Source organism: Piliocolobus tephrosceles, chromosome 8 (genome assembly GCF_002776525.5).
Source record: "Piliocolobus tephrosceles isolate RC106 chromosome 8, ASM277652v3, whole genome shotgun sequence".
Lineage (NCBI taxonomy): Eukaryota > Metazoa > Chordata > Mammalia > Primates > Cercopithecidae > Piliocolobus > Piliocolobus tephrosceles.
This window is the reverse complement of record NC_045441.1, coordinates 129,326,182-129,339,607: the sequence shown is the minus strand read 5'-3', so window position 1 is coordinate 129,339,607 and position 13,426 is coordinate 129,326,182. Positions and strand designations below refer to the sequence as shown.

At 45.1% G+C, this 13,426-nt stretch overlaps 1 protein-coding gene across 1 annotated transcript in view; it reads left to right on the top strand.

Annotated features, from left to right (window-relative positions):
* Nucleotides 1-12,711: 12,711 nt before the first annotated feature.
* Nucleotides 12,712-13,426, top strand: part of KDM7A (lysine demethylase 7A) — an 89,923-nt gene continuing 89,208 nt past the window's right edge. Inside the window, exon 1 of the mRNA XM_023184874.3 lies at nt 12,712-13,052. Coding sequence (XP_023040642.1) covers nt 12,859-13,052 — 194 coding nt within the window. The 5' untranslated portion in view covers nt 12,712-12,858. The remainder of the gene's footprint in view (nt 13,053-13,426) is intronic.

Here is a 13,426-nt window from a genome sequence, read left to right as displayed (position 1 = left end):
TAATTTTTTTTTTTTTTTTTTTTTTTTTTAGACAGAGTCTCACTCTGTTGCCCAGGCTGGAGTGCAGTGGTGTGATCTCGGCTCACTGCAACCTCTACCTCCCAGGTTGAAGCGATTCTCCTCCCTCAGTCTCCTGAGTAGCTGGGATTACAGGCGCTTACCACCACATCCGGCTGATTTTTGTATTTTTAGTAGAGACCGGGTTTCACCATGTTGGCCAAACTGGTCTTGAACTCCTCACCTCAAGCGATCCGCCCGCCTTGCCCTCCCAAAGTGCTGGGATACAGGTGTGAGCCACCGTGCACGGCCTGGTCTAATTTCAAACAGAGAACTTTTCTAGTCTGCCTAATCCTGCTACAAATAAGTGGGTCAAATCAGTACTCAGTCACATGTCCATCTTTTTTGGTAGAGAGTATTTTCTAGCTCAAAGATGTCCACTGATAAGAGAGATGAAAACAAAACAGAAATGGAGCAATTTTGCTTTATTATCCACCAGTATCACACCATCTGCCCCAAGCATCATGCCTACACCTCTCTTGTTCTTTCTTCTCTTTCTAAATATAGATTAAAGAGTCCTTTTAGTTGTCCTTAACTTATTTTGGCAAGGCTCGGCTCATCCTAGGCTTTAATCTTCCTGACACCTTTTCTACAAGTCTGTGCTGCAATTCTGCATTTGTTCTTCATAGAATGTCCCTTTCTCTAAGTCCTCTGAAAATCTTGGCTTTTCAGAGCTCCCTGTGTACCTCATGCTTAACCCTTGGCTCACTGTTTTACTAATCATTTTCTTTTTGTGTGTGTGTGACGGAGTCTCGCTCTGTCGCCCAGGCTGGAGTGCAGTGGCGCCACCTCGGCTCACTGCAAGCTCCCCCTCCCGGGTTCACGTCATTCTCCTGCCTCAGCCTCCCGAGTAGCTGGGACTACAGGTGCCTGCCACCTCGCCCGACTACTTTTTTTTTTTTTTTGTAGTTTTTGTAGAGACGGGGTTTCACCGAGTTAGCCATGATGATCTCGATCTCCGTGACCTCGTGATCCACCCGCCTCGGCCTCCCCAAAGTGCTGGGCACAGTGGCTCATGCCTGTAATCTCCGTCTCAAATAAATAAATAAATAAATAAAATTAAAAAGCAGGAATGATTTTTGCCTTTTGTTTTCTTTTCCTTCCTTCCTTCCTCCCTCCCTCCCTTCCTTCCTTCTTTCCTTCCTTCCCCTCCCTTCCCTCCTCTTGCTTCCTCCTTTTTCTTTCTTTCTTTCCGTTGTTTCTTTTCTTTCTTCTTTCCTTCCTTTTTTTCTTTTTCTCTTTCTTTCGCTTTCTTGCTCCTTCCTTCCTTCCTTCTTTCCTTCACTTTCCTTTCTTTCCTTCCTTTCCTTTCTTTCCTTTCTTCTGTGTGTGTGTGTGTGTGTGTGTGTGTGTGTGTGTGTGTGTTTCTTTTTTGAGACGGAGTCTCACTGTCGCCCAGGCTGGAGTGCAGTGTTGCAAAGTCGGCTCACTGCAATCTCCACCTACCCCACCACGCTCGGTTAATTTTTGTATTTTTAGTAGAGATGAGGTTTCACCATGTTGCCCAGGCTGGTCTTGGATTCCTGAACTCAAGTGATCTGCCATGTCTTTCATTTTCTCCATGACATCCAGCATAGTGCCTTACCTGAAACAGACCTCCATAAAATCCTATGAATCAAGTTTATCTGTTACCACATGATAAAGTTGTCCTTTTCAATGCACTTGTTAAAATATCTTTAAACTTATTCTTTCTCAAACATGTGGAAATACAAACTTCTCTCTCGTAACTACCCCTGAATAATAGGGCTGACTATATATTAATGATGATTTTTAAGTACTTAAGCAAAAGATAGTTGGGAATTCTGAATTCTATCTCCTATATGATGAAGAAATATATTAATATTTAGTGGTATTTTACAGCTTTTGTGCAAATTAGAAAAAAAGTGAAAACTTTGAATTCCTTTTGGTTTAATTTCTTAATTAGAACCTATAAAGGAATAAATCTGTGAGGCAATAAAACGAAGAGATAGGACTCACAATTTAATTAAATCTACAGATTTATTAGGCCATAAATTAGTTATCCATGGGTAAAAAGCTTTATAAGACATATATGAGGATTTTAAAGACAATGTGCAATATCTGAAGTTATTACATATGTATTTAGTGCTGCAGTTTTCAAGTCACAAAAGAATTACTTGGCACAGTGGCTTATATGTGTAATCCCAGCAATTTTTGAGGCTGAGGCAGGAGGATCGCTTGAGGCCAGTAGTTCAAGACCAGCCTGGGCAACATAGGGAGACCCCCGTCTCCACAAAAAAAAAAAAAAAAAAGAAAAAGAAAAAGCTGAGCATGGTGGTGTGAGCCTGTAGTTCCAGCTACTACTCTGGAGGCTGAGGTGGGAAGATTGCACCACTGCACTCCAGCCTGAGCAACAGAGCAAGACCTTGTCTCTAAAATAAAAAAATAAAAATAAAAATAAAGAAAAACTAATTATTCATCGTTTGGATTCAATATGAAAGAGATTCTTTGAATTTTAAAAATATTGGCCGGGAGCAGTGGCTGATGCCTGTAATCCCAGCACTTTTGGAGGCTGAGGCAGGCAGATCACCTGAGGTCAAGAGTTCAAGTCCTGCCTGGCCAACATGGCGAAACCCCATCTCTACTAGAAATACAAAAATTAGCCAGGTGTGGTGGTGCATGCCTGTAATCCCAGCTACTTGGGAGGTTGAGGCAGGAGAATCACTTGAACCTGGAAGGTGAAGGTTGCAGTGAGCTGAGATTGTGCCACACTCTAGCCTGGGTGTTGCTGTGAGACTCTGTCTCAAAAAAAAAATTGTTTATTGATCATAAGGAGTGACTGCTGATTGCCATCAATCAGAAACAGGGATGAATCACCCCCAAAATAAGAATGGAAAAAAATTTATTAGAACATGCCCAGAATTTTCCATTACAGTATTTATCAACTTTTTCTTTATACTTATAATATTGCTAAACAGACTGCCTTCAGTGTTTAATAAATGTCTGTGGTTGTTGATATAGTAGGGTTTTTTCCACTGTCTCTCATTCAATCCCCTTTGAAGATACGTATCTCAACCTTATTTATTGATAAGTACTACCTTGATGATTTTGTTTGCCTCTTATATGTGAAAAACCAAACATCTAACATTAAATAAATCAACAGAAGAATCTACTTGAGTTGAAAGTAATATTTTCTTACATTTCTTGAAAGGTAAAATTTTTCCTATTTCATAAAGGGAGGTGATGAAGGACACAGAATTTCTTTCAATGTTTTGTCCTTTAGGACATCCTTTAGGACGAAACATTTTCTGATTAGCCCCAGTCTGGGTTAGGTGTCCCTCCTCCATGCAGCTGCAGCTCTTTGTGTTTTTCTCCACCATGGTACTGAGTATATTAGGTTGCAATTTCATATGTAATTGTCTATCTCTTTTGCAGAATGGGAGCCCTTGGAGGACGGAGAATGTGTCTTTGATCCCTGTGTGCTTAGCAACTATCATATGTTTATAGTGGACAATAATGACAAATGAATGGATGGATGAATGCATTTTACTTTTAAATTTAGCCAACCCCTCAGGCTAATAACAGATACACACACACACACACACACACACACACACATAATTTTCTGGATTTAATCATTATTAAACAATATGTTATTTACCCTACCAGGAGTTTTTGTTTTTGTTTTTGTTTTTGAGGTGGAGTCTTGGTCTATCACCCAGGCTGGAGTGCAGTGGCAGGATCTCAGCTCACTGCAACCTCCACCTCCCAGGTTTGGTGATTCTCCTGCCTCAGCCTCCTGAGTAGTTGGGATTACCGGTGTGCACCACCACACCCAGCTAATTTTTGTATTTTTAGTAGAGATGGGGTTTCACTGTGTTGGTCAGGCTGGTCTTGAACTCCTGACCTCGTGATCTGCCCACCTTGGTCTCCCAAAGTGTTGGGATCACAGGCGTGAGTCACCACGCCCAGCCTCCCACCAGGAATATCTTCCCAAGCTACACTAAAGTGCCACAGAATTCAAAATGGGAAACCACGACTAGGGCCCACATAACTATTTTTGAGTAACTGGGTTGGCATTTGAAACCCAGAGACTTTGTAGATAATGTATGGAATGGTGTTTTGATAGACCAAGGCAATATATAAATTCAAAGCATTTATGACCATGGGACAACTTTAAGCGCTAGATCCCTGATAGGTAAAACTTAAAAAAAAAATTGAATAGGCTTTATTTTTAGAACAGTTTTACATTTACAGAAAAGAACATAGTACCGATGCACGTACCCAGTTGCCCCTATTATTAGTGTCTTACATTAGTCTGATATATTAATATTTGTTATGATTAATAAACTGATATTGATACATGTTCATAACTAAAGCCCATAATTTATTCAGATTCTCTTAGTTGTAACCTAATGTCCATTCTTTTTCCAGGATCCCAACTAGGACACCACATCACACTTGTCATGTCTCCTTAGGTTCTTCTTGGCTGTGACAATTTCTCAGATTTGTCTTGTTTTTCATGACCTTGATAGTTTGAGGAATACTGATTGGATATTTTGAGAATGTCCCTCTGTGGAAATTTGTCCAGAGATTTTTTCACGGATATATTGGGGTAAATGTGGAACTTTTTATAGGAAGACAGTAGTTCTCAAATTTTTTCTGCTTCCACACTGATCACAAGTGTAGCATACTCCCATGAGTAACATGTCTCATTAGATTAGGGATAGAGGGATGAGAGCACAGCCCTCGGGAGATTTAGGAGACTCTCTGGGTATGTATATATTAGTCTAAAAAAGTACCCTCTCCATCTCCATTTAGAAGAACCAGCCAGGCGTAGTGGCTCACACATGTAATCCCAGCACTTTGGGTGGCTGAGGCAGGTGGATCACTTGAGGTTAGGAGTTCAAGACCAGCCTGGCCAACATGGTGAAACCCCATCTCTACTAAAAATACAAAAATTAGCCGGGCGTGGTGGTGAGCACCTGTAATCCCAGCTACTTGGGAGGCTGCGGCATGAGGATCGCTTGAATCTGGGAGGCAGAGGTTGCAGTGAGCCACTGCACTACAGCCTGGGGGACAGAGAATCCGTTTAAAAAAAAAAAATGTACATCCTTATTTCATGATCCATTTAGGTTATAAAACTTAACAAAATAGTGGCCCCATAACATTTTGATCTCTGGAAGACATGCAACTTTAGAATATAACAAGAAAATAAACTATTGAGGTATTCAAAATAGGAAATAATCAATTATGAAAACATGATTTATTAAACTTCTGGCCAGACTCAAGAAAAAGTCTATATTTTTAAAATTTTTATTATGAAAAATGTCAAATAGTACAATAAACATCCACAGACATATAATTAAACAATTGTGAATATTGGTTTGCTTAATTCATCTTTCTCCTCATCCTCTCCTTTTTTTGCTGAATCTTTTAAAGCAAGTGCTGACATCATTTAAAAGCTTCAGCACGAGTCTTCTAAAAATGTCATTCTTCTACAAACCATGATAATGTATCATGCCAAAGAAAATTAGTGTTTCCTTAATTTCACCTAACATCCAGATTATATTAAAATTTCAAAATTATCCCTCAAACTGTCTTTTATAGCTGATATTTTAGAATCAGGATCCATCAAGCTTCATGAATTGTATTATTTAGTTACGTTTCTTAAGACTTTGATCTAGAAAAATGTTCCTCCCCTCTCTTGCCCTCTCTCTTTCTTTCTTTCTTCCGTGGTTTTTTTTTTTCTTTTTTTTTTTCTTTTTGGGACCAGATCTTGCTCTGCTGCCCAGGCTGGAGTGCAGTGGCGTGCTCTTGGCTCACTGCAACCTCCTCCTCCTGGGTTCAAGCGACTCTCCTGCCTCAGCCTCCCGAGTTGCTGGGACTACAGGCATGCACCACCACACCTGGCTAATTTTTGTATTTTTAGTAGAGACGGGGTTTCACCGTGTTAGCCAGGCTGGTCTCGATCTCCTGACCTTGTGATCCACCTGCCTCAACCTCACAAAGTGCTGGGATTACAGGTGTGAGCCACCACGTGGCCATCTCATTCTAGCTTTGACCTCCCAGGCTTGATCCACCTGCCTCTGCCTCCTGAGTAGCTGGGACGATAGGTGCATGCCATCATGCCTGGCTAATTTTTATTTTTTGTAGAGATGGGGTTTCGCCATGTTGCCCAGGCTACACTCTTTGTTTTAAAAATGACAACTTTTATATAAACTAAGCTAGTGGTTTTGTGAAATGTTTCGTATTTTGGATGAGTCTTATTTCCTTGTGGTATCATACAACTTGTTGCTCTATCTCCTGAATTTCCTGTCAACTGGAAATTAAGTCTTAAGGTTTAATTGTATTCAGGTTAAACATTTTTGGCAAGGATACTTCCTAAGTGATGCTATGTACTTTATACTGTATCCTTTGTAATGCCTGGCTACATTGTGATTCACTGTCCTTACTAATGTCATTTATCTGCTTTGCTTTCCTTTATACTTTCTCACCACTTTTATTAACATTTGCGCTTTGAATGTGTTCAACATGACAGTCCTCTTTAATAACATCTTAACCTCGGTCTGTCAGTTTAGAATTTCCCCAGCTCCTGGGGTAGAAGCAAAGAAAATCAGGCTGTGAACGAAGCTGCTAAGCTCTGTGTGTTGGGTCCTGCTTCCCTGACTGGACTCCACTCTTCTTCCTCCCAGCACCATGCTGCACTCTTTCAAGATCTACTCTCCATAGGCAATCTTTTCCACTCAGACATTATCCTTTCCCTCCAGCTCAGTAAAATCAAAATTTCCCTGTCTTCCTACCACAACTTTAGCCAGGCTAGTTAGTTTGTGTAGTTAATCCGTTTTGTTAATCTGATGAACAGGTTACGGGGAGGATCAAGTACTATGTAAGAACAAATCACTCTCATTTAATGCATGTCAGTGGTTTAATGTAGCATTCCCAAAGTATATTCCCAAAATATGTTTTTTTTTCTTTTTTTTTTGAGACGGAGTCTCGCTCTGTCGCCCAGGCTGGAGTACAGTGGTACGATGTTGGCTCACTGCAACCTCTGCCTATACTAGGTTCAGGCGACTCTTCTGCCTCAGACTCCTGAGTAGCTGGGATTGCAGGCACCCGCCATCATGCCCGGCTAATTTTTGTATTTTTGTGGAGACAGGGTTTCACCATGTTGGCCATGGCTGGTCTTGGACTCTTGACCTCAGGTGATCCATTCGCCTCGGTCTCCCAAAGTGTTGGGATTACAGGCGTGAGCCATTGCGCTTGGCCAGTATGTTTGTTTTCTAAGGAAGAGAACAGTACATGCGGTTGTGGAGCTAGACCAGTATAATTAGTAGTAGGAAGAATTGTTAGTTTGGAGCAAACATTCCTTGTCAGAGAAATGAGGTTATATGAACAAGTAGAGTGTTAAAAACAAACAGAACAGCCTAGATTTGATGTGAAAACTAAGAGAGATCTGCGAGTACTGGAGAAACCACAAAGGGGAAAGGGAAAGGGAGTCCCACAGTCACTGTCAACTGATGCTGGCATGGAGCTGGGTGTCTTTCTTTAAGATATTTTTCCTTTTGAAATTCTATCCCCTACTTGTTTTTGAGATAATATTCTCCTAGTCTTCTCTCCTACTTCTTCAGCTGCTCTTCATAATAGAGCTGTCCTCTCTATTATTATTAATGAACAAGTAGCAAAATAATTATTCATAATTACAGTTAGTAGCTATAAGGCTTATCCTATACTAAGAATTGTGCAAAGTATGTTACTTTAATGCACACAGCCCTGTGAAACAGATATGCTTACCATTCCCATTAAAATGAGAAAACTAAAATCCAAGTGTTAATAAGTTGTTAGAGATAGCAGGTTGTGAATCCAAAGCCGTGAGCTTCATTATGATGTATGGGGCTTGCCACTAAAATGTTGGCACTATCCAGAGTTCTAGCCTTAATCCCTTTCTTCCCAAGATCAAATGTTTGTGTTTACAATTTCTCGAACCTTTCCTTACAGATTTGTATGCCTTAGAATGTTTTTATTCTTTACTGATCTCTTCATGTACTTTTAAAACTAGCCACATTTCCAAACTGGAGATTAATTAAATAGACTGGGCAGAAATACACAGAAGTGATGCTAGCATTCTCACCAAATCCTATCAGGTGGCACATGATCTTGATTTGTCACATTACTGTTGGCACTTGATCATTTATTTGATTAAGATGGTATCTGCCAAGCTTCTTCACACTGAGAAGTTACTCTAGTTCCCTTTGTAATTAGGAAGAATTTTGTTGGGAGATACTTTGAAACTATGAAAATATTCCAATGCTTATCAAACTTTGAATTTATGTATTTCTTTACACAGGTATAGTTTCCTATATTATTCAATGGGTTATAGTACACAATTTTTTTTAAACGTTGAAGTACAATTTGTCCTCGATTTGGCTGGTGTCCTTCAGACATGCCTCATTATTCTTTGAGCATGTCCTTATATTCTGATACTACAAGAAGCTCCAGGTTCATCCTGTACTTTCTCTTCTCCAGTACTGGAATCAACTATTCTGCCAAGAAGAAAAATGAAGCGGAGATTGGTATTTAGAAGCCAAGACCTGGGCTAGCTGTTCTCATTGTTTTCTGGTGTCACTACTCCCAGATCTTCTCAGTGGACAGGGTATGTACATATACACCTATATCTATTTCTACAAATGGTGATAGATTGATACCTCCGTTACTAGTCCACCACCCAAGTTTCCTCTTTTCTTATTTGTAATTCTCCTCCTGAACACTGAGAAACCTGGCTCCCATTTTCCTTAACATATTGCCAGTCATGTGTTGCATAATGACATTTCCGTCAATGATGGACTGCATATTATGATGGTGCCCCATAAGATTATGATGTGATATTTTTAGTCCCTTTAATTTACTGAGAAATTTAGAAACACAATTTCTTACCACTGTGTTATAAATCCCTATGGAATTCAGCACAGTAGCATGCTATACAGCTCTGTAGCCTAGGAGTATGGGCTACATCACCTAGCCTAGGTGTGTAGTTAGCTATACCAAACAGGGTTGTAAGTACAGTCTATGGTGTTCATACAATGATGAAATTGCCTAACGATGCATTTCTCAGACTCACCTCTGCTGTTAAGCAACAGGACTGTATTTTTTTTTTTGAGATGGATTCTCGCTCTGTAGCCCAGGCTGGAGTGCAGTGGCATGATCTTGGCTCACTGTAAGCTCTCCCAGTTTTGAGTGATTCTCCTGCCTCAGCCTCCCGAGTAGCTGGGAATACAGGCACATGCCACCATAACCAGCTAATTTTTTGTATTTTTAGTAGGGACAGGGTTTCACTGTGTTAGCCAGGATGGTCTCAATCTCCTGACCTCGTGATCCGCCCGCCTGGGCCTCCCAAAGTGCTGGGATTACAGGCATGAGCCACCACACCCGGCCAACATGACTGTATTTGATCAGTCCTCTTGTACACAACTGTATCAGTTTATTCTTTCGTTGCTATAGAAATATCTAGGCCAGGTGTAGTGGCTCACTCCTGTAATCCCAACACTTTGGGAGGCTGAGGCGGGTGGATCACCTGAGGTCAGGAGATTGAGACCAGCCTGGCCAACATGGTGAAACCCTGTTCTTGCTAAAAATGCAAAAATTTGCCAGGTGTGGTGGTGCACCTCTGTAATCCCAGATACTTGGGAGGCTGAGGCAAAAGAATTCCTTGAACCCGGAAGGTGGAGGTTGCAGTGAGCCAAGATTGCACCACTATACCCCAGCCTGGGCAACAGTGAGACTGTGTCTCAAAAAAAAAAAAAAAAAAAGAAAGAAAAGAAAAAAAGAAATATCTGAGGCCGAGTGCGGTAGCACACGACTGTAATCCCAACACTTTGGGAGGCTGAGGCAGGTGAATCACCTGAGGTCAGGAGTTCAAGACCAGCCTGAGCAACATGGTGAAACCTCTCTGTACTATAATTACAAAAATTAGATGGGCATGGTGGTGGGTGCCCGTAATCCCAGCTACTCAGGAGGCTGAGGCACAAGAATTGCTTGAACCCGGGAGGTAGAGGTTGCAGTGAGCTGAGATCGCACCACTGCACTCCAGCCTGAGTGACAGAGCCAGACTCTGTCTCAAAAAAAAAAAAAAAAAAGACAGAAAAAGAAATATGAGACTGTATAATTTGTAAAGGAAATGAGCTTAATTGGCTCGTGGAGGGCAGGCTGTACAGGAAGCATGATGCTGGCATCTGCTTGGCTTCTGGGGAGGCCTCAGGAAACTTATAATCATGGCTGAAGACAAACTGCATCACATGGCCGGGGCAGGAGCAAAAGACAGGGAGGAGGTACCACACATTTTTCAATGACCAGATTTCTTGAGAAGTCACTCATTACCAGAGGGCCAATACCAAGTGGATGGTATTAAACCATTCATGAGAAAGAAATCCACCCCCATGATCCAGTCACCTCCCACCAGTCCCCACCTCCATCCAACATTGGGGATTACAATTCAACATGAGATTTGGACGGGGACACAGCTCCAAATCTCTCATTGTTGCTGCTGCCTCCTCCTCTGCTTGACTGCCTTCTTCACACCCCTGCCTAGTCCCTCCATGTTAACATAGCAAGGCCAGGTGGCCCCCAGAGGACATCCCACACCAGGCTGCTTTGGTGCTCTTTAGCCAGACTCCAAGAAGATAGCTTTGCCTGCCTTCTCTTCACTGCTGTATTGTCTCAACAACACACACCTTCTACAAAGTACATTTAAAAATACATCGTCTTTTTGCTCTTTATAAAACCTCTGTGAGGTAATGAAGGCATTACTATCCATAATTTGTATTTCCACAGATCATCAGGGATCTAGTTCAGGAGAAATGCAGTGACTGGCCGGAGGTCACACAGCTTCTAGAAAGCAGGACCTGAGTGCATGGGTCTTTCCACTCCAGCAATATGTGATGCCGATGCCAACATTACAGTAACTTTTTTTTTCTCCAGTAGAAATATGTTTCAAGCTTACTCAGTGTGTGGTCAACTATGATTTCCAGCCTTTCCTTTTCCTGCTATATATGTGCCAAACAGTGATGTGATAGAAAAACGAATGGTTGCAGAACTGAGAAACTTAAAAATTTCGGTTACAGCTCTAATATATGAGACTTCAGGCAAGTTACTAGCTTTCCTCAACTATAAAAAGGAGATTAGGCATGACGCGGTGGCTCACGCCTGTAGTCCCAACACTTTGGGAGGCCGAGGCGGGCAGATCACTTGAGGTCAGGAGTTCAAGAACAGCCTGGCCAACATGGTGAAACCCCGTCTCTATTAAAAATACAAAAATGACCTTGGCGCGGTGGCGCGTGCCTGTAATCCCAGCTACTTGGGACGCTGAGGCAGGAGGATCCCTTGAACCCGGGAGATGGAAGTTGCAGTGAGCCGAGATGGCGGCACTGCACTCCAGCCTGGGCAACAAGAGCAAAACTCTGTCTCCAGAAAAAAAAAAAAAAAAAAAAAAAAAACAAAAGAAAGAAAGAAAGAAAAAAGAAACAAAAAGAAAAGAATTAGATCAGCGCCTCTTTGCCTGGGGGTGGGTGACAGAACAACACTTCCTCCTCCCCTAACAAAAATTACCTAGGGAGCTGTGAGAGCCTTCCCCACTGACAGAAATGCCAGCAGAAATTCAGCTGCAAATACTCAATTCATTAATCCTTAACATCACTTCCAATCCACATAGCTATGACTCCAACGCAATCTTTTCTATTCAGTATTTGTCAGCTGTTTCTATTCTTCAGTTTATCACCTTATATTTGGCTCTGAATTTCATCCATTCAAAAATTATTGATGGCCTATTATGTGCCAAGTATCCTGCGCTCCGCTTTTTGTGGTATCCCTCTTCCGAGCGAGAAGTCGCTTAGAATTTTACCCCTATCTTCCCCACTTGGGAATCGGAAGGGTTCATAGCTAAGTCTTGTTATTTATAAGCACGCCGGTTCTTCTCCATCCCTCTCTCCACCAACCCCATTTCAAGGTTGGTCCCTCCCAACGGACGACAGTGATTAATTCCTCTAGGGGACAGCCCTCCCGCAACTAACAGTGGCTCCATCAACGCTCTGGTCTCCTTGCTGCTCGGTGGGAATCCGGGTGGGACGTTTTCCAAAGTTTGAGTGGATTCCACGGCACGTTCCTCCCCTCGGAAAGGCACAACCGGCTCGGCGTGTCAGCTCGGCGGGACCCACGCCGGTGCGGGGCCGCAGCTCCGGTTCTCGCTGGGCGGCTGCGGAGGGCTGAGCGATTCTCCCAGCGTCGCGAGGCGACCTGGGCAGGAGGAAACTTGCTCGCTTCCCCTCTTCGGGACGCGGCGCCTCATCTGCCCTTGTGCACTCCGCAGGAACTTCCCCCGGCCTCGGCTCTCGCTCCGAAATAACCGAGCCGGCTCCTCGCACGCTCCCGCCGTCCTCCTCCGGCTGCGGCCGCGCGCCCGCCGCCGCCGCCGCCGCCACCGCCACCGCCACCGCCGTGCGTGTCCTCACGGAGCCTCGGCTCCCTCCGCCTCCGCAGCCGCCTGCGTGCCCTTCAACAGCTCACTCCGCCCGGCCGACGCGGAGAGGAGCGAGGAGCGCGCGCCGGCGCCAGAGACGTGCGCGAGACGCACGGCCCCGCGCCGAGCGCCGGAAGCAGCCGGGCCTGGGCCTCGCGCGTCGCGCGCGCCCCCTCCTCCCCCTCCGCCAGCCGCCGCGGCCTCGCGCGCGCGCACTGAGGCGCCGCCGCCGCCGCCGCCGCCGCGGCTGCTGCAGGAGGCGGCGCTGGCTGGCGGCTGCGCTCGCTCCAGTCGGCGAGCGGAGCAGCGAGCGAGCGTGTGTGTGTTTTTTAAAGATGGCCGGAGCGGCGGCGGCGGTGGCCGCGGGAGCAGCAGCTGGAGCCGCCGCGGCAGCCGTGTCGGTGGCGGCTCCGGGCCGGGCCTCGGCGCCTCCGCCGCCCCCGCCCGTGTACTGTGTGTGCCGGCAGCCGTACGACGTGAACCGCTTCATGATCGAGTGCGATATCTGCAAGGACTGGTTCCACGGCAGGTAAATAAACCCCCTCCAGCCCCGCAGCCGCCACCGCCGGCCACCGACCAACCGCCGCCGCCGCCAGCCGCCCGCTACTCCCTCGGGCCGGGCCGCCGCGCCGCGCCCAGCTTTCAGGGGGCCCCTGCGCCTAGCCCCCCGGCCGGGCAACGGGGCGCGCGGGGCCCCGGGTTCGCCGGGCGGGCTCCAGAGGGGAGCCGGTGAGCTCGCCCGGCCCGGGCGAAGAGTCGCCACAACAAACACGAACAAAGAGGGCCGGCGGAGAAGTTGGCAGGGGGAGCCTGGGGCGAGGGGACGCGGCCGGGCGGGCGCGGCGGGGGCGTCGGGCGGAGCGCCGGCCGGGCCCGCAGCCCCTCGCCAGCCCGGGCCGCCGC